This window comes from Pundamilia nyererei, unplaced genomic scaffold (genome assembly GCF_000239375.1).
Source record: "Pundamilia nyererei isolate P.nyererei 1_Seehausen unplaced genomic scaffold, PunNye1.0 scaffold00001, whole genome shotgun sequence".
Lineage (NCBI taxonomy): Eukaryota > Metazoa > Chordata > Actinopteri > Cichliformes > Cichlidae > Pundamilia > Pundamilia nyererei.
Window position 1 is genome coordinate 11578916 of NW_005187402.1, and position 23629 is coordinate 11602544.

The following is a 23629-nucleotide window of genomic DNA, read 5'->3' on the forward strand; positions in this document are numbered from 1 at the left end:
GTGTGTGTGTGTGTGTGTGTGTGTGTGTGTGTGTGTGTGTGTGTGTGTGTGTGTCATAAAAGCCACATCTCATATTGTGGAGAGTTTTTACATTATTACACGCAGAGACCACTGGTGCACCTCCACGTCCTTTTTCTTTTAAATCTGCTCGATTTATCTCATCGTGTTTTAGTTTGAGGTTTGGAAACAAGTAATATTCAGTTTCTTTCATTAAAAGTCACGTATATGTGCCAAGTGCGTCACAGTGCGTGATAATCACGTCATGGATAGACAGTTTCCTTATCAGCTGCTGAAAGTGTTCCAAAAAGCTTTTGTGTTGGGGGAGTTTCTTGTGACCACCAGGCAATAGGTGACCTCATCAGATAGCTGTATTTGAACTCATGGCTGAAATGGATTTTAAACTCAGGATTAACTACATGCCAGTTTTTACACAATCCGGACTCTGCACAATGAGCAATTTGCCCTTTGATATCTCTGATCGAGATCATTCTTTGTTCACGAATCCAATTTTAGCTATTATACACAGGATCATCACATACATGCATGTTTATTATAGATAACACTGCTTATCTCAACAGTGGCATAACATTAATGAAAAATATTGGACAGGAGAAATTACCCTTTGGTTGTTACCCTTTGACTGCTTGGTAACGACTCCAGTATCAATTCTGCTTTAGAAAGACACAGAGCAGTCTCAATTTGTGTTATAACATTTGGGAACTTGTACATTAATGCATGAGTTATGTATTAATAACCATTTGATTGCAGAAATTATTCAGCACGTCTTGGCTCAGAAATCTGGGTGTCATTTTTGTCTGTTCAGTGTCTCTTGAGCAATCATTCCAAACAGCTGGTTAGGGGCTGTTTTCCTAATTTAAGGAGTATTTCAAAACTCAGACTGCTGGTGTCAAAGGCTTTTATCTCTTCTTATTTGGATTATTTTGATTTTGATTTTTTTTTTTACTTGTTTTAGCAAATCACCCATTGATCTTTCCCAGACTGTTAAAAATGTTGCACTAAGACTTTTAACTAGCACCAACTATCACTCCCTTTTTGGATTCTCTTCATTTGTTGCCAGTAAATTGAAGAATTTGTTTGAACATTTTAGTTTGAGCTGCTTCCTGGGATCTTAGGTCATCAGGTCAGAGGTTGCTGCAGACCCCAAGCACTCAATCTGGTTTTCGATGTAGTGAGCACCAAGGTTGTACAATTTTCTTCCATTGTGAGGGTTGCACCCATGAAAAACTTGCCCAGTCTTCTTTGCCAATGCCAAATGGCTTATTCTGTGACCAACACAACCGCATCAGTTGTCTTGCAACAAATGTGCGCTGCCCACATACTCAGCTCTGCTGCTCAACCCACAAATTTGTTTTCCTTACAGATTCATGACCCTTTGAAGGGAATTAAACTTTCCAAAAGTATAAGATTTATTGCCAAGAAGCATTGTTACAAAAAAAAATAATTAAACATCTTCCCCTACCTTTTGTAGTAAGTTTGTCTCACACCCTCACACCATCCCTTCTATGACACCAACCTTCTCATTACAGCCATGAATGTTCTCCATGGTCTTCTTCTGTCCCTCCTCCCTGACAACTCCATCTTCAACATCCTTTGTCCAGTATGTCCACTATCCCTCTTCTCTGCATGTCCAAACCATCCACCAGCCATGCCTCTCTACATTCGTCTCGAAACTGCACAACCTGAGCCCTCGCTTTAATTTCTCCATCCATGCTTTGTTTTTTCCTCCATCCCATTGAAAATCTGAACATCTTCAACTCATTTTCAACTCTCCAGCTCAGCCTCCTGTCTTTTCTGTCAGGTCCATCATCTCCAAACCATACATCATGGCAAGCTCATCACTGTCTCGTAAATGTTCCCTTTCACTCTCGCTGCTATTAAATTTGCTCGTGAAATTAAACATTTCGAATGAATTTTAATCAGATCAAATCAGTTAATAGTGATTGGCTTATGGGCAATTGTGCAACATGTATGACGTTTTATTTGATAATTTTTGAATGTAGAGTATCAGACAGTCTACAAGTGTGGTGAAGGAGAGTTCGCAGATTTACAAGATGAGACCTGCTACGCTGTATGGTTTGAAGTTGATGGCACTAACAAAAATAAAGGAGGCCAAGCTGAAGATCTTACAATTCCCTTTGGGAGTCACCAGGAGGACCAACATTAGAAACGAGTGTATCAGAGGGAGAAAGATTGAGCAGTTTGGACATGTGCATCTTATTGGACAAAAGATGCTTAATATGGAGTTGCCAGGCAGAACGATAAGAGGGGAGACTACAGAGAGGATTAATGGATGTAGTGAAGGAGGACATGCAGATGCTTGGTGTGGCAGAAGAGGTTGCTAGGTATAGGGTGAGATATTGGTGTTGGGTGACTCTAACGGGTGGACTCAGTAGCAAAAACACACACAGGCTCGGGGGTTGCGCTGAATGCTGTTTTATTTACAGTTATAGGGGATATTTACAAGGGAAGGGGCTATTTACAGTGATCGGGTAAACGAGCGAGGACCGAGAGGGAATGAAACAGAGAAGGAGGATGGGTGGCGCACTGGAGTGACTTGATACACAGAAAATACAGACGCGGGCGGTGATCACAGCCAGAGGCGAGGTAAATCTCTGTCATAGACAAACTCCAAAAGAACAGGCAGGCGAGCAGGCGGCGGAACAAGCTAGTGCAGGGGAAAAACGGGCAGGGAGACGAAGCCTGAACATAAAGCTCAAGCAGCGTTAATCTAGAGCAGGGGTGTCAAGCTCCAGGCCTCGAGGGACCGTGCTCTGCAGGTTTTAGATCTCACCCTGGGTCAACACATACATACATCCCAATAGAAATCCAACAAACACTATACAGAGTAAGGATGACGGGACTATTAATGAACTTTTTATGGATATCAGCACGTTATGATGTCAGGGGAAATGAAGTGGCAGATAATGCTGAAAATGAGGCCACTGGAAAAAGATTAGTGGAGTTAATTATCAGCTTTGGTAAAAAATAAAAATAAAAATAAAAAGAAGAAGAAGAAGAAAGAAATAAGAAATATATTAAAACAGAAAATGACGGAGAGATGGAAAAAAGAAAGGACGATGGTTTTATAAAATTGGATTTCATTGATTTACTTAGAAAGTTATCAGGCGATTTTTTTATTAAAATTTGCATGATAGGATCGAACACTTTAGTGAGGATTCGGTTCACACTCCATACCAATTGGTGGCGGCAATGCACCAGTTCGTTGTTTGCCATCCGCCAATAAGCACAAAGAAGAGAAAGAAGAAGAAGCCGGACGCGTCCCTTTGGTGAATTTGCGCCCTCCGTGGCAGCAGGGGGCGCACTGCCAAGTTAGCTTTAATCCATCATGACTGTGGAAACTTCCGTTTCCGAGAGCCAGGGAGCCGCAACATCAACATCCACAGACAGATTCAGTTAATAGCTTAAAAGTCTTAACGTTAAAAGCGGTAAGGTTTCTGTTAGCTGTAGCTGTTGTTGACAGTATTACAGAGTAGTTGCACCAAAGTACGGGATCAGAATGAAGTTGATCGGCATTTAAAGCTGGCGTTAGCAAATGGCTAACGTTCTCCTAACCTTACAGTCACTCATTTAATCAGACTGTTGGTGAATTGAAATGTTACGAGGTCATTTGGGTTTGTTTCTTTCCTCCTCCCATCTCTTTGGGCGATATAGTATCAGAATAAGCACTGAGAGAGTTACCTGATATCATTTGATCTAGCTGGCTTTGTCGTTTACCCAGTTACTTTCATTTGAGACACACAGTTTCCTTCGGTTAGAATGAGCATTTTTTTTATTCCTGTATTTGTTTCAGGAGTCCGACGATGTCGGGGCAAAAGCGTCCTGCCGACCCCAGCGGCCCTTCGTCCTCCGGTGCGCCGCCAGAGAAGCGCAGGGAGCGTGAAGGAGAGGACGGAGGTGCCGGAGTCAGCGCCGCGGCCGGAGGGAGCACCGCGGTGGAGACTGTCATTAAACTGGGAGGGGTGTCCAACTCTGTGAGTCCTCATCTATTATCCACTCTACCCTTAATATCTATTAGCAACCGTCTTCTCGTATTGTGGATAAGTTTTCTTCTTTGTGCAGTCATGTTTCAATCAAATCTTTTTTAGGAAGAACAAGACATCAAAGCTCTCCAGACTAAGAACAGAAAGTTGGGAGAATCTCTCGATCAAAGACAGGTAAATTCATTCCCCGGTGTTGTTTTCTACCTCATCAGACTGTAGAAGCTGCACTTGTTTCCTGTCTTGTTAATCTAAAAGCTTTTGATCTGTTATCTTGTTGCGTGCAGGTGATTGAGGATGAACTTCGAGAGCGAATTGAGAGATTGGAGACCCGGCAAGCAACAGATGATGCCAGTCTTCTGATCCTGAACAGATACTGGAACCAGGTGACCCCTCTGTCAAAAATGATCATTAACAAATATCTTCTGTATGAAGATGTAAAATTCCAAATATTATGCTCTTTGGTCTCTTTCAGTTTGATGAAAACATTCGGCTGATCATCAGGCGTTACGACCAAGCAAGCAGTGAGCCTGAGAAATCTCCAACGGGTGAGGGGCGGAGCCTGAAGCCAGAAACTCCAGAACCCGATGGCGACTCCAACCAGGAGAGAGCCAAGGACCGAGGTAAGAACAGAACTTACCAACGAATCATCACTTTGAAAGCAGTGACGTTAAAAAAAAACCCAAAAACGGAATCTGTTATGTGGCTGTCATCCAGGCCACCAAGGAGAGACAAACAACTCCTTCCTGGCCACGCTGGCTAGCAGCAGCAGTGAGGAGATGGAGGCAGAGCTTCAGGAGAGGGTGGAGTCTAGCCAGAAGCAGGCTACCCGTGTGCTGGAGATCTATGAATCTCTGAAAAGCACCGTGGCTCAGCTCAAGGCTGAGGTGGACTCTGGAGCTGGTGAGATTCAATGTTTTGAAGTTTTCTGTGAAGAGAGTTTTTCGGTGAGACAATGAGATTAAATGTGCGTGCATCAGGTTTTCTTTAAATGTGATGCTGTTGCTTTTCATTCCAGGGGGCAGTCTGTGGGTGGTAGCATCCAAACTGAACACTCTCCTGACCAGTGAAAACGAGCGGCTTCAACAGCTGACGGAGGACCTCAAACAGAAGTACACACACATGACGAGCGAGGTATGAACTGCGTCTTGAACTGGATTAATCCTCAGATCCAACTAACTTTTACACTTTTTAACACTTGTTTTGAAAATGATATAAACTTCTTGAATGATTTGGTCATAAAGACTTGATTTTTTTTTTCTCAGTAGTTAATTCTTTGGGTTTTTTCTGTGTCGCTTAGTCCCGGCTTCTGGCACGGGCGGCTAACAAGGCCGACCAGCGCGTCAGCGAGGTGCAGGCTTTGATCGAGGAGTTGCAGTGGGACATGGAGAAGATCCGCCGGCGGGAAAACAGACTGAACGCACACTTGATCGAGATACTGGAGAGGGTGAGGATAGCGCAGGAGGATTAGAAGCAGGGAAATGTCAGGAGATTATTTGTATGTTGTAACACTTCCTGTGTACTCCAGGTAAACAGCAAAGGCTACAAAGTGTGTGGAGAGGCCAGCAGTGTGTGTGGGACCATCACTATTAACAAGAGAAAGGTAGGATTCCCTTTTAAAGTTAAAGAGCAGCTTTTTGGACAGCAAAAAAACTATAGCGTGAGCATTTTTGTACTTTTCCTTGACACAGTTTGAGGAGATGAACAGTGAGCTGGAGGAGAACAGAGAGCTGGCGGAAAATCGTCTCATCGAGCTGCAGAAGCTCGAGCAGGACCTGCAAAATGTTCAGCAGGAGAACGGCAGCATGAAGGTGCTCGCACTGAATGCAGCATTGCTTTGACATTCGTTTTAGTTGCTTGTGATTTATGAGCACTTTTAAAGTCCACTTTCATGAAACCAAACAACTAAACTGCTAATTTACCATTGAGTTAAAATGCTTTTTACTTGAAGCTAATTAAAAATCAGTGGATTCACATGAGTGTAACAGAAATGTGAGGAGGTGAAGTCAGTTTTTACACCAGAGTCTTTCTGATGAACCTCAAAAATGTGATGGAAATGATTCAGCAGCTAATATTTTTCTCTCCGTTTTGTTGACTTTTCTCATTACCTCTGTTTTGCTCAGACGGAGCTGCTGAACCGAGCTGAAAGCTTGGTGAAAGAAACCGCAGAGTATCGCTGTCTGCAGTCACAGTTTTCTGTGCTCTACAACGAGTCTCTGATCCTCAAGGCTCAGTTAGATGAGACACGCGCTCGACTCAACACCACGAGGACGGCACGGCTACGACAGCTCGAGCACATGGAGGTAGGTTGTGTGTTTGGGCGGTTTCGTTTGTCTTCGTCACACCTCGTCTTACTCTCATCTTCTCTATGTGCAGAATGATGAGGTGACTCTGCAGAGGAAGGTGCGCACAGAGGTGTTTCAGTTGGAGGACACACTGGCGCAGGTCAGGAAAGAGTATGAGATGCTGCGCATCGAATTTGAGCAGACTCTTGCTGCCAATGAGCAAGCAGGTAACTGATGGAAGTTTTGACATTAAAAGTGAATGAGATGCATTATTTGTATTTGAACCAAAACCTTCACCCTTGACTTCCTCTTACTTCATTCAGGTCCCATTAATAGGGAGATGCGACACCTGATCAGCACGTTGCAAACTCACAACCAACAGATGAAGGGAGAGGTGGTGAAATACAAGTTGAGACTTAGAGAAGCGCAAGCTGAGCTCAACCAGGTAAGTGAGATGGAGGCAAGAAGAGAAATGAAACAATGATGGCGTGCTTTCACAGTCACATCTTTTGGGTGAAGTGAAGCAGAACATGATGGCACAATCTGTTACCCTCATAGGTTCGTGCTTCAAAGGGCAACGCCCCCCTCCAATCTCAGTCCAGCACAGAGATGGATGTGAAGGAGGATATGACTTCTCCATCAACGCTAGCTGTTTCTGGGGAACCTGTGGTCAAGACGGAGCCTGACAACGGCTCCTCCACACCCAGCAGCACAGGTAACTCCCAGCTTAGCTAACTAATTCTAAAACTGATCTCATTTTATGTAGCTTTATTTTAGATAGCTTTTTATTTTTTCCGCTAATTAGCCTGTCCCAGTTTACAATTCCTCCATGGCTTTCTCGCATCGTCTTTCTACAGGTGCCTCAGTGAAAACAGAGTCTGGTATAGAGCTCGAGGCAACTATAAAGGAAGAGGAGAAGGAGGAGAAGAAAGAGAAGGAAGAAAAGAAAGAGAAGGACATTATAAAGAAGGAGGAAAAAGAGAGAGAGAGGGAAAAGGAGAGGGAGAGGCCGACCCGGAGCAGCGGGAGCAGCAGCAGCAGTAGCAGCAGCATGATAAAGGAAGAGAAGGAGAAACCAGGGAGCAGCAGCCAGGCAGAGGAGTTGGCCGGGGAGCGTCTCTCTATGGTTGGAGGGTCAAAGAGGAAGGAGATGGAGCAGCTGAAGATCGTTCGCACAGAACTCAAGTAAGATACATTAGTGATTTTTATTTATTTATTTTAAGCTGTGTCAGAGATTATTCATCCATGCAGGATTTTTTCTGCTTTTCTTTTTTTTTGCACACACATAAATAAAAATTATACATTATAAAGAGACATATGACCAAGAATTTGGAAGCTGGAAAAATATTGTAAACTGTAAGTACTCAAACAGCCCATTATCATATTTTTTGTTTCCTCAATCTGATTTTGGAGGGCTTGATTTCAGTGTTACACCTTTGTGTTCATATTTTCATATTATAGTATTATATATATGCTTCATATGTTACAGTTGTCAGAGTACAGTGGAAACATGTTTACTTTCATTGTTGTTGCGGATCTTTTGTTCTGCGGGTCAGCTTCAGGCTGCAAACGTCATGTGATTCTTTGAATCAACAGCAGTAGCACTCACTAAATAATGAGCTCTTCATTATACAGCAGGTAAACAAAGAATGTTGACATGTAAAACATGGGTGAACGGTCTTTTTGTTGTATATGGAGCTAGCATAGCTTGAGAAACTCCTTTAACTGTGTGTTGTGTGTTCGTTTAGGTGATAGTTTTGTTAAATATTCTCACTGTGGTTGTGCAGGAAAGCCCAGGAGTCCCAGCGGGAGATGAAGCTGCTGTTGGACATGTACCGCTCAGCACCCAAGGAGCAGAGGGACAAGGTCCAGCTCATGGCTGCAGAGAAGAAGACCAAGTCTGAGGTGATCAGCGCTGCACAATGCAGGCGTTTTGTTAACATGATCGGCAAAGTAGTGGAAGTGAATCTGTTTGGTCCACTAAGACGTTTCTGGCTTGATTTTTATGTATTTTTTTTACATGGATGGATGGAAGCAGGTAGTAATGTGCTTTGGGCTTCCCGTATAAATGTCCTGGTTTCAGGCAGAGGAGCTGCGGCAGAGGCTGAGGGAGCTGGAGGAGAGGGAGAGGAGGGAAGGCAAGAAAATGGCTGATGAAGAGGCTCTGAGGAAGATCCGTTCTGTGGAGGAGCAGATCGACATCCTCAACAAGAAGCTGTCCATAGCTAAACAGGTGCGGGACCTCATAATTTAGTTTTTACTCTTAAATACCTCTGCCTGGTTCTTTTCTTCCAACACTCTCGCCTCCTCCTGTAGGAGGAAGACGCTCTGCTGAGCGAGATGGACGTGACGGGCCAGGCTTTTGAGGACATGCAGGAACAGAACATCCGCCTGATGCAGCAGCTCAGAGAAAAAGACGACGCCAACTTCAAGCTGATGAGCGAGCGAATCAAGTCCAACCAGATCCACAAGCTGCTGAAAGAGGAGAAGGAGGAGCTCGCCGACCAGCTACTTACTTTAAAAACTCAGGTGAAGCACAAGGCGACTGCAGCACCCATGTGCGCCCCCCACCACGCATAGATTAATTGCTAATTAGTAATTGAATATAGTTAATTACTTTCTTTTAATGCACTGTGCATCATAGTGGTTTGTAACAAACATGGTAAAACATTTTCTGCTGAACAGTTTCCTGCTTTGTTCTTTTCTTTTTCTTTTTCTTTTTTTGTTTAACTAAAAGGGATTTCTTCAAATCGTTGTTTGCGCTGTACCTTACAGGTCGATGCCCAGCTGCAGGTGGTGAGGAAGCTTGAGGAGAAGGAGCGCCTCCTGCAGGGCACCATCAACACTGCTGAGAGGGAGCTGGCACTTCGAACACAAGCCCTGGACATGAATAAACGCAAGGTAACATATTGTTCCGTATGAAGGGGATAAAAGCCAAGGTGAAGGGCAGGAGAAAACCTGCTTGTCCAGGGATGGCAACCACTCCGAATGGCTACTCACTGTGAAGCCTTTTCGTCTGACCTGAACTCGAAGGAAACAGAAGTCCATCGGAGGCCCAGCCTGTTGAGCTGAGCAGTCAGTTTTTGAGATTATGTTGCCTTGGTACCTTCTCAAGATGTGCCAAAAAATCCTAGAGCCTTACAGCGACACAACTTTTAACAAACAACAGTTGCACAGTGTTTAAATGGATCAGCAATCAGCACCTTATAGACCCTCTGTGGTTTATCTGCTCAGTGTGCTGGAGAGTGGAGGCACTGCTGACATCAAAACTGGCATATCGCTTCCTGACGAACCCCCGCGCACATTTGCCCCCTGGAAATTTTATGATCTTTATTGTTTATTTCATATACCAGCTCATCCTAAATGATATCGAGCACTCAGATGATACTGATGTAGGCGTTGCCCTCCTACGGGGAGGAGGAGAACACACCAATGCTTGATTTCTTCCTAAACTGTTGTGAGCAGTCAAATCTTGTCTATTGATTTTTAGCTGCAGGCTTCTAACAATACATCTTTCACTGGAGAGCCGGTTCAGCTCACTAGAAAGTGCCTTTACATTGTGCTTGATCATATGTAAAGCTTAAATAATGTGATAAAATGCCCTGTGACTATGCTGTAAATCAAATTTCCCTAAGAGGGCAGAATCAGAGCTACAAAATGAGCTCCTATTAAGGAATTTAAGCTTCCTTAATGCTATTTAGATGTACATAGTTAAAGTAAATAATAACTAAAATCACTTTCACATGCTGTACTGTGTGTGCACAGTGGAGTGCATGGGATTAGAATTTCCCCACTGACAGCTCTCATCCTCCTTCAGGCTCAGGAGTCGGCTTTGCTTTCGGAGGAGGTGCGAACTCAGCTGGAGCAGGTTCAGCAGAGGCTCAAGCTGGTCAGAGAGGAGGTCGTTGAGAACAGCATCTCCAGGGAAAAGGAGTCCTTCAATGCGCGACGAGCACAGGTACGCAAATCACCAAGTTTCAGTAAACACGGCAGTTTGAAATGCCGTCACATAATCATATGCACTGGGATTACAGACTTTAAAGCAATTTTAACTATACTGCTGAAAACAGCCCTACATGTTGATCCTCCACAGCTCTCCTGTATCAGATTGTACCATAAATCTAAACTGGATTTAAAACAATTTAATTTTCTGTCATAAGACTTTCGAGATGACTTTTTCTCAAAATACACAACATATTTTCTAATCCCTAATTGGATTTGTTTCCTCTATAATTCCAATATTTCCATTATGTTTCCCCCTCCAATGAAACGGTGAAAACTTCTCACATGACAGTTAATGCCACTTAATAGTCTCTTTTCCACGAGTACTTACTCTACTCTATGGGACTCGGCTCGGCTTTGATCGTTTTCCATTGCGATCGAGTAGCACCTTAAGGTGCTTGGAGTTGTTATAGCAACGCAGCTGCGACAAAAAGCGGCACAACAGAGAAGGACGTCGAAGCGAGGGTGTACCTGCTGCTAAATCAAGGGTAAACATCTGCACCCGGTGGTTTGAACATGGTGTCTTTTGAAAGAGTTGCTCTCATGACTCTTTAAGTGACGCCACTGACTGGCCAATCAGCAGCATGCAGTCTGTTGATGTCACATTTTTGGATCGCCTTAGATTGCTTTGAACCCAGCAGAGCAGATATTAAAAATGACCTAATGGAAACCCCTGAAAAGTCGAGTCAAGTCAGTACAAAAGGGCTATAAGACTATTATAGTCATAAAGTCTGTTGTTAGATGAGCCCAAAATATAGGGAGTGTCTCCTGTCACTTACAGCTGTTACATCTCCCCATTGTGTTTTTTTTTCAGGAGGACATTTCCAAACTGAGGAGAAAGATTGAGAAGGCCAAGAAGCCAGCCGAGAAAATCAGCAATGGAGACGATATTCTAAATGAAGAAATAAATGATTATAAGGTGGGTTTAGGTGGTGCAGAAGGTAACTGTTTTCATTCAGTCACAGCACTGAGTTTAGAGTGTTTGTTCATTTTAAACTTTTTAAAAACAATCAGCTGTCACACAGTCAACAAAACAAATATACACTTTACAATGCGGGAAGACACAAAGTCTCACAAGAATTAGACATTTTGGGGGAAAAAACATTTATTTCATGTCTTGGATAGTTTTAAGGTAGATGAATTATTGCTGCTAATTTAGGAGTTGGGGCCTCCAGTCAGACCCTCAGCTTGGCATAAAGTCTTGCAGCAGACTAGCCTGGCTCTCAACGAAGGTGATCCGATAAGTCTGCCAGAACACTTAAAGCTCAGTGATGTGTGTAGAAATTGCAGCATTCGCAGGAGGTTATATCTTTTAGACACTCTGGGAAGTTACCAGTCTCAACCAAGATAAAGCACAGCAACATAAACTCCTGTGCTTCTGTTCCCCATGTGTTCAGTCTTTGTGCTAATCTGAGCTCACAGGTTGCTAGCTATAACTTCCTATTTACTATAAAAACAAAATGAGGCTAACCTTGTGGCAGAGTTTCTCCTTTAGCTCTGATCTGATGACCATTGATAACTTTATGATTCTAATGCTGAAAAACATCTGAGGTCAAACTACAGTCTCACCAACTGTGGGAAAAAATACAGGCAGATCCTGTTACACATAAGTAATGTCTCATGGCTGCAAGCAAAATCCATAAACAAATACACTGACAGGTGTTATAGCTGAGTGTGTTTTTGGGAGTGTGATCAGAGTCTTTATGAGGACAGAATAGAACAACTGGAATTCAGTGGATCTGTTAGAAAACAGACTTGCTCAAATTTCAGATTCCTATAGGCCTGTGATCACATTTGTCCAGATTTATCCCCAGAGGCAGTACATATAATTATGATCTGAGTCTTTAGTGATACACACCTGCTTTACAGGATTTCTGTTCTTCTAAGAGAGTGGTTGAGTGTCAAGTCTGGTTTGAGGGCTTCACTCCTGCCCTAGATATTCACTTCCACTCATTAGGAACCATTCAGTCGAGAAAAACAATGTTTTTTCAGTGCATTGTTCAAACCGTTCCTTCTCTCTCTCTCTCTCTCTCTCTCTCTCTCTACAGGCACGTCTTACGTGTCCGTGCTGCAACTCCCGGGTGAAGGATGCTGTGCTGACAAAGTGCTTCCACGTCTTCTGCTTCGAGTGCGTTAAGACGCGCTACGACACACGCCAGAGGAAGTGCCCCAAATGCAACGCGGCCTTCGGGGCCAACGACTTCCATCGCATCTACATCGGCTAAAAGCCACGCAGCTAAACTCGTGAGGAAGCGGGTCAGCGAGATGAGCTGGAGTAGAGACACTGCCTGGGGAAAAGGCTCAGCACGGCACTCACGTGCCCCCTCCTCCGATTATGTACTTCCCTTACACTCTGATGTGCAAGAGATTGTTGGTGAGGAGACAGTCGATGATTTCAGCTTTGTGTGGGCCGCAGTGATGCTTTGAAGTTTTTTTTGTTGTTGTTGTTGTATTATTTTAACAATAACCGAAGCTTCTCTCATCCAGTGTCCACTAATTAACTTTCTTTTTTTAATGCTGGTGCAGACAGAGGCTTGTTTGTGTGCACTCATTTGAAAGCAGCCCATTAAACCAGTTATCAGAGAAACAGCAGTGCTGTGGATGTTGGTGTGTATGTACACTGTGAATGCCATTTTCTTTTTTTTTTTTTATCTGCCTGTTTTTGCTCAGTGCTGCCCTGAAACAAGCTGACTTGGTGCTGTATAATTGCTGTTCTGCTAGTTATTAAAATTACATGAAAACTGTTCTGCTTCTTCTTCGTTTTTTTATTATTAAAACCATGTGAAGTCTTAACGTTTGATCCTGCAGCATTAAAATACAAGTCCCAGTGTGCAAATCTCTGTTTATCCCCGCTCAGCAGAGCTCTTTCCTCCCTCTGCTCCTCCTCCCCGAAGCCCCAGACGTGTTTGCACGCTGGAAACGGTCGTTAGAAACGCTGGAAGGAAGGGAGTGCCGAACGGGAACGGTGGCAAGAAGGGCTTTTTCTCTCTCGCTCTCTCACTCTTTAAATGTTATGCAACATAATCCATCACAGAAGTGCATTTTGATGCAAGTTCAGAGACAAAGGAGCACCAACCTCGATCGCTGTGGGGCTCAGAGCTGAAATAAGAGGCTTTAGGAGACTCGTGGCCAGCTCACACAGAGTTTCGGTCGTTTTCTTGCAGATCTGCCCAGGAAACAAACCACTTTTGGATTCATACACTGCGGGAGTTTTTTTGTTGTTGTTTTTAGCTGTAACTTTCCGTTACGTTTTGACTGATGATCTCATATCTCTATCGCTGCTGGATCTAAGCCTTTAACGGTTTCTTACCAAATATAGCTGGAGCGTCCTTGGGGAGCGCAGAGTTCCAGGATTGGATATTTTTTGCAGTGCAGCCAGAGTTTATAATTAAACACCAATAGTAATAATATCCTCCTGAAACCGAAAGGATTTTTAAACCTGTGTTTTATCTGAATTTCAAATTTTACACTTGAATGTCTTATTATTTGTAAAAGCGTGCGCCTTCTACTGCCTGTCCTTCTGCCTGTTGGTGCTACATGTTGATTTAAAACTCGGTGTGCAGTCAGCGAATGCTCCCAACAGAAGCCATTTTTAAGTCTGTGATTTTCTGTCTGAGTCACTGAACACGAGCTGCTCAACCTGCTCTGAGCTGCAGCGTGAACCTGTGCGCGTTCACTTGGCACACATTGTTCTCAAACCTCCTTTCAGTGACTCCGTGCGTCTGGGCTGAGAGCGCAGTGGATGTGCCATGGCTCGGGTTTTTCTTACTATCTGTGTGTTGGCTCTCGGCTTGACGGTGGCCTGGGCTGGAGCCGAAGCTCGGGCTGAGCAGGCCAAGGCGGACAGCCCATCGGTGGTTACCCTGCGTACCGTTTTCACGGGAACCTGCCAGGAGATCCACCGGTACGCGGAGTCGTTAGTGGGAACCAGCGTGATACGATCAGCTGCTGAGGTAAAGAGGGGAGGTGCACCGCGGGATAACGCTCTTTTCCTCCTTGCACCAGGAAGTGGATTTGAATTGTTAAAATGCGGTGGTCTAACTTCACTATTCTCTCAGTATTCTCGCTCTGTGCTTAACTGTACCCGATTACTAATTCTGAAAGCTCCAACCTTTCTCTTTAACCTTTCTCCACCCATCACTTCACCCTCTACACACGCATTCCCCTCCATGTGCTCTTCAACTTGATAATCTCCCTTCCTGATCCCCCATCATCTTCTCTGCCCTCATTTTTCTGTCTTCTCCTCACCCCTTCGCACTCTTCCACACGCTCATCTCCGCCTCCCTGCTCCTTCTACTACTGGTGGCTCCCTTTTCCCTCAGAGTGCAGTGTTGTTTCTTGAGTCATTGCTTGGCCAGGAGAACGTCGGTACATTGGCCATGGTAAGCAACATTCCTGGCTGTTTCCATCGTGCTGCCCTGACATGGTGCCTTAAACAGAGCCCACTCACTTGGTTCAGTTTAGCCCCATGTCGTGTCATGTCGTGTTACACCATATAGCGCTGAGAGTAGAGAAGCTGTGTGTTTCAGTACAGTGATATTTGCATGTAAGGGCTCACTTTACTTGTGAGCTTTTTTGTGTATGTGTGTGTGTGTGGAAAAGTCATTGTGCATTAGTAGTTCACCATGAATCACCTAGTGTGTCTGAATGTGTGAGTTAACTTCCCGCATGCAGTCAAACTGAAAATAAAGCCTGTTTCTGCAACTTCAGATTTAAGCTAAACAACATATCTGGACGCTGTGCTGATAGTTCCCAGTAAAATCAGTGTAAAAGAGCAAAATCTTTGGTATAATAGTGTAATAAGTAAATAAGCCCGATTTTACAGTTATGAAAGCTTTAAAAGTTTTGGAAATTAAAACCAATAGAAGGTTATTACACCTGTTTATGAGTTACACAGACACTGGCATGAAGTTCTTAAGTTTGTGGCCTTGTGTAGTGCAACAGGTGCAGATTAGATATGCGTCCAACTCGCTGGGCTCCCCTTGACCTTGCAGTACTGTGTCTGTGTGTGTGTTGTTTTGTGAGTCGGGGGTGGAGGGTGCACAGGAATAGAGAGGGGTGCTGTCCAGCTGTCACCAGCACGCACAGCTGTTTGTCCAAGTCGGCACATCTTCTATCTTAAGATGCCGCTCATAAGGGCTATTAAAGTTCCCAGCTGAATGCGATCAGTGAGTTTGTACCAGCTGCTCCTGTCAGCATTATGAATCACACTGCCTGCACATTGTCTTCTGTCGTCTCTCTGCATGGTTTTCAGTCTGGCCAGTATGCCATGTTACTTAATTGTGGCCTTGTGTAATAACAAATGTAAAGCATGTCTCCACCCTCCTTGCACACCACTCCAGTTTTTTGAGATGGTGATCCGATTCCTGGCCGAAGGAGCTGCCAGCGGCCTGAATGTCATCGCTGTTTACGTCACAGAGATCCTCAGAGTCACTGGATTTGATGGTGGGTAGCAGGATGAGCCCCTATGTGTGTGTCTGTTTGTGTGTGTGTGTGTGTGTGTGTGTGTGTGTGTGCTCACGTAAAGTTGAATCCATGGCAATAAAAAATGCAAGTGAAAATATGCAGACTTGCCTCTCCCTCCGGGCAATTTGTAAGCCACTCCTTTTTAATTGTAAGTGTTTGCTCTTGTTGCTTCCTGTGTAACAGAAAGTATTTTCAAGCTTTATTCTTTTTAACAACACGGCTAAGCTGGATTTCCTCCCTCCACAGCTACACTGAAACTGCCCCACTTCACTCCAGAGGGTGTGACGGCCGTCGCCCAGTGGGGTCTGGTGGCCCTCATTGGCTACTGGTTGCTGTCCATCGTTCTGCGTCTGCTGATTGGTGCGATAAAGCAGGTCTTCTGGATTATCAAAACTGTCTTGGGACTCTGGATTTTTGGACTGATAGTGACTGATAAGCAAGCGTCCGCAGACACCACGGCAGTTCGACTGGCTGGCTTAGTGCTGGTATGCGTCTTTTTGACGCTGCTCACTTCGAGCTCTGAAAAGTCTTTTGTTGTGGAGGATCGACTGAGGCGCCTGGAGGGCCGAGTGAACGCAGTAGAGAGTAAGAAAAAGGAGTAGTGATGAGAAAAGGCAGACAGGAGTTAAGATGGACAAAGGTGATGGCAATGCAAGTTAAGAAAAATAGTAACTGATTTCTGTCAGCCTGTTTGTGTGAGATATGGGTAATAAAGTAATCTCTGGGATTTTTAATCAAAAATGTTCTTTTCGTCTGCAATCAAGCCACATGAAACTTGTTTACTATGACAAACAAAATGTATTGAAAGGCTACACAAGAAAGAAAATGACTGTGCATACAGGAAATAATTCCATAAATGAGATCATAACAGTCCTTTTCTGCCCTGTCTGTTGCACCATTTCAAACACAATAAAATATTTTACAAAATTTTCAGTTCAAAGAGAAAAGCTTCAGTCATGCAAACTCTGTGTGCATTTCAGCCAGCTGCTTACCATGACCACAGTTTCCACAGTGACAACTGAGCTAAATGGAAATGTTGTTTCCTTTGCAAGCACTGTGCAAAAAAGCAACGTATTCTGTTCCTTTGGTACACATTCCTGGGGGTCAACCATCAAAGAATGATGAATGGTGAACCATTGAGATGCAAAAGTACAATCTTTGACCTTCTGGTATCACTAAGGGAAAGTCCATTACAGCAGCCAATCCAACTGATATTTTTGTCTGGGCTGAAGTGGTTGACCAACTGCCAGACCAGCGTAACCCAGCGTAATCATGCAGCTATCCTGATTGAGAACCTTCCATGCACTGATGGCATCTTAGATTAGGCTTCATAAGCACAAGCATCAAGCAACACATCTTATATTTGATGACTTATGTTCAATTAGCTACAACCATGCCTCTTCACTCCCATCTGCCAGGCTGGGTCCCAACGGCTCTGTCATCTGGAAGCTTTTTAATCCTTTGGGTTCTTACCACCAATTGCCACCCCCCACTGCCACATCAAGGGAATGGAGCAACCTGACCTCAGTGCCAAAATTATCACTTCTGCTTGCTCCCCTTCACCATCAATAGTCAAAATCCTCCTACGCTGTTCTTTGGTGGAGTGCCAAGCAGACCAGATACAATTCTATCGTGAAATCAACCTTTTTTTTCTCACCACATCAGTGAAAAAAGGAGGAAACTGATAAGAGTGTTGCAGCTAAATGTATCTACAATGAATTTCTTTTAAAAGATTAAAAGGATAAAGCAAGAATTAGACACCAGCTCTTCCTCTCACAGCTCTGCAACCCTTTTTATGCATTTGGATTTCCCAGGCCACAACTTCACTTAATTATACAGAAATGGCAAACCGATTCAGCAGCTAGCTTATGAACACTTTAGAGCACCTAAAGAGCCAGCTGTTTCCCTTAACAGAATTTAGAGAGCGTTAAATATTGGGCATATGTTCACCAGGTGTCCAAAACACAGATAAATGCAGATTTTGCAACTCCTTCCAAACTTTTCTTAGTCACTTAAAAGAAAATCTTCTAGTTACACTTCCCCAAAAACTTAAAAAGCAAAACAAACCCTAACTCAAGCTGTGAAAGAATGGAAGTGGATATTTTCACATTTTTGTTACACAATAGCATACATGCTATAGCCTTTATAGGATTCCCACGTCTCTGATATAACCTACACAGAGATTGCCAATTATTGTGGGAAAAGGCTAAACAAAAACATATTAATTTTAAGTAACTTTAAGAAATTAAATGAGTCACACGAGGTTTTAGTGCTTAGAGTTTTATTTTGTGTGTTTCTTCTGCTATTACAAAGTTAGTTTGAACACATACTCCAGTTCTTAAAGCATGAGCTGATAAACCTTTTTAAATGTCTCTACACAGGACTACTTGTTGTGCATGTCAGACAGGTCTGAGGTTCTGTTGTTTTTCTTCTCAAGACAGAAAAGCCTCAGTTGTAGTTTGAGTCCTGCTCTGCTGCCTGTCTTCTGTGAACCAGCTGCTATGGCAGAAAGGAATTTATGTGCTTGGATGAGCTTTTGGCTCTCTGGTGACACTGTTGGAGGTGCTTTAAGTATTAGTGAAGGTAAATTGTGCAGGGGAACAAATGCAAATACCAAACAAGTTGTAGAGGTAGGATAATGCTAGCTTTAATGTAACAGATGTCTAAATACATGCTGATATGTCCATAAGGGTTTTTTAAAAGGTTTTACAGCATATAGTCTTCTCAGAAAGTGCTTAAATAACATACACACAATACACACAATCGACAGTACTTTCACAGGATGAAGGGGTATTGCACTTGTAACTAAATGTAACAGATCAAAAGTTCCCACATATGGACACAAATACATCAAATATATAAAAACAAAACATAAACCACATGTCAGGAGGGTAGGTCTTTGGTAAAGCATAGAAATATTTCCATATTGATGGCCCTTGCATTTCTAAGTTTGCTTTTTGTGTACAAGATATGATTAAATACTAAGATATGAACTCTTCATACAAGCAACAATAACAAAAAAGTCTAAAATAAGCATCTTCATTAGCAGTCTCACATTTCATACAAACTGTGAATGCATCTTTCTCAGGAGCTAAAAACAGTTCCCTTATTTAAGTTAATATGACTCAGATTCCACATTTAACTGTAAAACCTCAGTTTTTGCAACGTGCCTACTACATATATCTTCCCTGAAAATATCACATTCACAGTGGTCTGTAATGCATAACGTATTCCTGACAGAACTATAGAGAACAGAAAAATATATTTACAGTAGTGTTAATTAATGTGCCGTATCCCTTAAAAATCACAACATAAAAAACAAAAAGACAGAGGAAAATCCGAAAATACATATTTTCTTTCTCCTTGATAAATATGGAACTACAGCAGGCAGCAGTGAAGACACAAGCTTCAAAATGTTTTTGGTTCTAAGGTTTTTTTTTATCCATAAAAAACTATCTGTAGAAACATAAATTTGTAAATGTACCAGTGGTTACAAAACATTTTTTTTCTTGGCTCAAAGATGTCAGGCAAGCCTATTCCCTGAAATGTCAAATTATCCCTTCGTCACCGTACTAAAGAACACAGTTCAAAATCAAGACTTTTAGAAGAAGTTGAATTTTTCTGAGGTATAAACATCACAGTACGTTGAGGCTGAGCTGAGTGGCGGACCAGAATTGAAAATTGTCCCCTTCAATTCAAACCGTTGCTCAGGGTCGGAGGTGGGAGTGATGGTTGGAGCCTCTTCCTGCTTCGCCGGCGGTGTAACCTGGAGGAAAAAGACAGACGTGTCACTGCACATTTAGCCTTTAAACCAAGTCTCGTTTCTAAGTTTAAAGAAGTTTCAAAACTGCATTGAACATGCACTTAGGTCTCACCTCACAATAAGCAGGTGGAGAATCCGTAGCAGCAGAACTGTGTATCTGCAGAGTTCAACAACACACATTAATAGCAGGAAAGAGAGGAGAATAAAAATGGCTCAGGAGTTGAGTTCATACACTAACCAGCAGGTCAACTGGAGCATCAGGAGCCTCATCAGTGTTGGGTGGATTAGAGAGTTCACAGTGCTGGTTTGATCCCGGACCCACAGGCTCAAACTGCAGTTCGATTTAAACAGACAATATAAACACAACTAAAAAAAATAAATACACAAAAAGCAAAAAAATAGCAGATCATGTTCACCTCATGGTAATACACAGCAGGCTCGCTATCATTCTCTGCAGCTGCTTCTGAGTTCTCCTTTGCTGAGGAGCTCTCACCACAACAGCAGTACTTGCAGCAACACCAGCACAGTGTGAAGAACAACGCACCACCACCAATACCGAGGTAAGCCTGACTGAACTGTGGCTCTGAAACAAAGTCTGTTAATCAGCCCAAAGCAAACTATACTGTATAATGAAAATGATCTTAGTTTATTTACCTTCCATTTCCAGGAAAACTACCAAGGCTTTGTCATCATTATCATCTCTGACTTCAAACCGTCCACTGCATGTCTTTTGGATGGCCTTGTGTACAATCCCACATGGCTTTAAAAGCTCAAACCCCACGCAATCCACTTGTTTCAAATCACGCTGCAGCCTGCCCTTAAGGACTATCGCAGTCTTACTGTTTTCGCCAGGGAAGAAGTAAATGTTGCAGGAGTGCGGTTCCAGATCAAAAGTGATGTTCAGGACTTGATTAGTCTCCAGGGTATAGCTCTTTGTGACCTCTGATAAAGAAAATATTAAAGTGATTTTTAAGTTAATGCACTAATGCATGAGGAATCTGTAGGAAGCAGGGGCAGCTCTAGGGGAGGGGTTGATGACGGGAAATCGTGAGGGACATACAAAGTGACACAATACAAATGACAAAAATTACATATGGAGAAATAAATAACAAGTTAATATTTCAACTCATTGTAGGGTGTCTATAGGACTTTTATCAGCGTTTCCCCCTCAGTTGCACATGGTGATTTCCCCTGCAGTGGACGGGGTTTTTAAGTATATGATGTGTTCAACTTTGTCTTGGTTCGTGGTGTAAGTTTTTTGGGGGGTTTTGTGTCCGATTTAAGGAAAATTAAGTTACTGTCGTGTATGATGCTTCTGAAGATGAGCTGTGAGAATCTCCATAAAACCAGAACCTGTCCTTTTAAAAAGGCTTAAAACGAACCAACCCATATGTCCTTTATTGAGCTTTAGATTTGCATTGCTCTGGTGGACTTTATAAAATCCAGTTTACAGAGTATAGAGCTATATGACTTAACTAAATGCATATTTGTTATATACCGCAGTTTGGCTTTAGAGACTTTAAAAGTGCTGTTACAGTAGTGTTACGCTCTCATTGATTTGTAGGTCAATCTAACTATAGGCTTGTGGTAAAAGTTTAGCACACCTGTAGAAAAAGAAAAAAACATTAGATAAATCAAGGACTAAAAAGATCCACACCTTTTACGTCAATGATCTTCGCATGCATCAATTCCCCATAGTTGTCTTTGAATATGTAGCGGCCACTGTCTTTTTGGGCTAAAGAACTGATGGTATATAAGGTCTCAGTCATCTTCCATCTACTGCCCTCTTTGGGCTGATCTTCGTCACGTTCCCACAAGATCGTCCCTTCTGATTTGTTCTTGGGGATTAACTCGATAAAGTGAACCCTTCTTGACACCCTCATCCTGAATCTGTTTCCATACTCCACTTCATAATTTTCAACATTTTCAAGGCCTGGAGAGGAGAGAAAAATTATTAATGTATGTTGTTATTGCAAATTACTTTTGCTAATTCTGGCATATTTACATTGACATGTTCATAATTATACCGTGTTATCAGAGTTAAGATAATTGCACTTAAATACAATAATAAAGGGTGATCCTGAGCACTGATGCTGAGTCCCAGACTTCAGCATTATTAAAGCTGCTTTACTAACGTGGAAATGAGCTTCCTTACTTACCAACACCAAGACTGGCAACTAGAAGCAGCAATAAGATCATGATGATGTGCAGGGATTCAGAGATTCCGAGTCTCGAATAAACAGTTAGGCACAAAGCACCCTGCGTTTGGGGTTCATTTGTACCTCTTTTAGTATATAGACTTCATATTACACCTACCCTACATAAATACATGGGTAGTAGAAGAAGGTTACAGAGTTAATACGCGCCGGTACGCTGTTAAAGTCGCAAAACGGAGAAACATTTTGTAAGCCCACCCAAAGGGCGTTTCCTTCAGCGCACTCGTGATGCGTTTAAGGGTTTTACGGAAATTATTGTTAAAATATCGAACAAGAGGGTTCGGTGTGACTCGGCCTCATCCCCTCAGTTCGATAAAAGATTGGCGAGGGGCTGTTAGGTCCACGAACAATAATAATATTTTTTATTAAAGGTTAATTGTTGTTGTTGTTATTAATACATTTAATAATAATAATAATAATAATGCATTTTATTTGAGGGCGCCTTTCAAAAACCCAAGGTCACCTTACAAAAACAAAATTAATAAAAGGAACAATTGTCATAAAATACATAAAATAAGTTAAAATTACAAAACAGAGCGTGACAACAGATAAAATCAGCATTAAAGCGAATAAGCCAGTTTAAACAGATGTGTTTTGAGCTGTGTCTTAAAATAGAAAGGGAGTCAATATTTCTTAGTGCAGGAGGAAGAGAGTTCCAGAGCCGGGAAGCAGAGCGACTGAAAGCTCTGTTCTCCATAGTAATAAGGTGTGAGGACGGAACAGTAAGATGAATAAGATTAAGGACAAGGATGGCAGCAGCATGGGGAGTAAGGAAGGGACGGAGTCGGTTAATATTACGTTTGACATTTGACAATATTGTTCAAATTACATAGATAGAGAGATAGAGAGATAGATAGAGAGAACCACGGAGAGGCTGCTAGGAAAGCTTCAAATGCAGAGAGTCAGGCAAGTCCCGAGGTGCCAGCTAAACAGTAAAAACAAGGAAGGAGGAAGAGGAGGAACCATCATGGGAGGATAGGCCCCTGCAGAGCATGTACCACCGGCAGATAGAGGAGGTGACTGACATCCAGAAATCCTACCAGTGGCTGGATAAAGCTGGACTTAAAGTCAGCACAAAGGATATTGGAAGCACAGGAACAAGCTCTAAGCACAAAATCCATAGAGGCTGGGGTCTATCACACCAGGCAAGGCCCCAGATGCAGACTGTGTAAAGATGCCCCTGAGCTAATCCAGCACATAACAGCAGGATGCAAGATGCTGACAGGCAGGGCATACATGGGACGCCATATCCAAGTGGCCAGCATAGTATACAGGAACATCTGTGCCAAGTATGGCCTGGAAGTCGAGAGGGGAATTTATTTTATTATTATTTTTAGAATGAAATCAAAATTTCAAGACAAATTTTAAAATGTTATTTTGAGAAAAAAGTTAAATTTGAATTTAAGTTGAATTTAATCTCAAAATAGTATTTCAAGTTTATTCTCAAATTTGTATGTTGAATTTCTCATTGAAATACTATTTTGGAGAATTAATTGGAAATTTTGAGATTAAAGTCGAAATAGTATCTTGACTTTCATCTTGGATATCTTTTATTGTCATCTTTAATTTTAAGAACTAAGTCAACATTTCTAGATTAATCTTGAAACACTTCTAAGAAAATGAAGTTGAAACAGAATCTAATTACTTTGGTAATCTCCAAGCTTTTCTGCCACTACAAGACTCATTTTGGTTTTGAGTGAAATTTCCTTTTAATACACTTAAGATCCATGTACCCTTTGAGTGACTTATGGAAGCTTTATGTGTAGATTTACATAATATCCCAATTCAGCTTTGGCTGTAACAGAGTTAACGCTAAATAGCAAAGATATATATGGGGTCAGTTATGTGACAGACAGAGCTCATTAAGCAGGCAGGTGT

General features: G+C 42.5%; 3 protein-coding genes across 4 annotated transcripts; 2 read left to right on the top strand and 1 right to left on the bottom strand.

The window, feature by feature from the left end:
- Positions 1-3304: 3304 nt before the first annotated feature.
- On the top strand, positions 3305-13050 carry rnf20 (ring finger protein 20, E3 ubiquitin protein ligase). The gene is made up of 22 exons (XM_005719879.1): positions 3305-3467; positions 3833-4013; positions 4128-4196; positions 4307-4405; positions 4495-4642; positions 4737-4922; positions 5038-5153; positions 5320-5466; positions 5548-5622; positions 5711-5830; positions 6143-6322; positions 6396-6531; positions 6628-6749; positions 6863-7019; positions 7162-7489; positions 8092-8209; positions 8388-8537; positions 8621-8833; positions 9080-9205; positions 10122-10262; positions 11121-11225; positions 12355-13050. The coding sequence occupies exons 2-22, from the start codon at positions 3843-3845 to the stop codon at positions 12529-12531; spliced, it is 3084 nt and encodes a 1027-aa protein (XP_005719936.1). The 5' UTR covers positions 3305-3467; positions 3833-3842; the 3' UTR covers positions 12532-13050.
- Positions 13051-13192: 142 nt separating this feature from the next.
- LOC102198639 (transmembrane protein 109) lies at positions 13193-16699 on the top strand. Of its 2 annotated transcripts, XM_005719880.1 has the most exons (4): positions 13193-14259; positions 14629-14688; positions 15649-15751; positions 16019-16699. In XM_005719880.1, the coding sequence occupies exons 1-4, from the start codon at positions 14056-14058 to the stop codon at positions 16372-16374; spliced, it is 723 nt and encodes a 240-aa protein (XP_005719937.1). In that variant the 5' UTR covers positions 13193-14055; the 3' UTR covers positions 16375-16699. The 2 variants fall into 2 exon arrangements, with proteins under 2 accessions (XP_005719937.1, XP_005719938.1); XM_005719881.1 differs by lacking the exon at positions 14629-14688.
- A 1676-nt stretch (positions 16700-18375) lies between these two features.
- Positions 18376-21929, bottom strand: LOC102199111 (uncharacterized). Its single transcript, XM_005719882.1, has 7 exons — positions 21695-21929; positions 21193-21468; positions 20190-20477; positions 19952-20118; positions 19774-19866; positions 19648-19692; positions 18376-19538 (listed from the first exon to the last, which is right to left on the bottom strand). The coding sequence occupies exons 1-7, from the start codon at positions 21732-21734 to the stop codon at positions 19374-19376; spliced, it is 1074 nt and encodes a 357-aa protein (XP_005719939.1). The 5' UTR covers positions 21735-21929; the 3' UTR covers positions 18376-19373.
- Positions 21930-23629: the final 1700 nt, after the last annotated feature.

Bases quoted from the DNA above. Each gene is read 5' to 3' on its own strand.
- rnf20 (XM_005719879.1), top strand. From the start codon at position 3,843: ATGTCGGGGCAAAAGCGTCCTGCCGACCCCAGCGGCCCTTCGTCCTCC. The intron at 7,490-8,091 runs GTAAGATACATT...GTGGTTGTGCAG, and splicing joins ATCGTTCGCACAGAACTCAA to GAAAGCCCAGGAGTCCCAGC. The intron at 8,834-9,079 runs GTGAAGCACAAG...TGTACCTTACAG, and splicing joins TACTTACTTTAAAAACTCAG to GTCGATGCCCAGCTGCAGGT.
- LOC102198639 (XM_005719880.1), top strand. From the start codon at position 14,056: ATGGCTCGGGTTTTTCTTACTATCTGTGTGTTGGCTCTCGGCTTGACG. The intron at 14,689-15,648 runs GTAAGCAACATT...ACACCACTCCAG, and splicing joins ACGTCGGTACATTGGCCATG to TTTTTTGAGATGGTGATCCG. The intron at 15,752-16,018 runs GTGGGTAGCAGG...CTCCCTCCACAG, and splicing joins CAGAGTCACTGGATTTGATG to CTACACTGAAACTGCCCCAC.
- LOC102199111 (XM_005719882.1), bottom strand. From the start codon at position 21,734: ATGATCTTATTGCTGCTTCTAGTTGCCAGTCTTGGTGTTG. The intron at 20,478-21,192 runs GTGTGGATCTTT...TTTCTTTATCAG, and splicing joins GAAGATCATTGACGTAAAAG to AGGTCACAAAGAGCTATACC. The intron at 19,693-19,773 runs GTTAGTGTATGA...TGAACTCTGCAG, and splicing joins ATGCTCCAGTTGACCTGCTG to ATACACAGTTCTGCTGCTAC.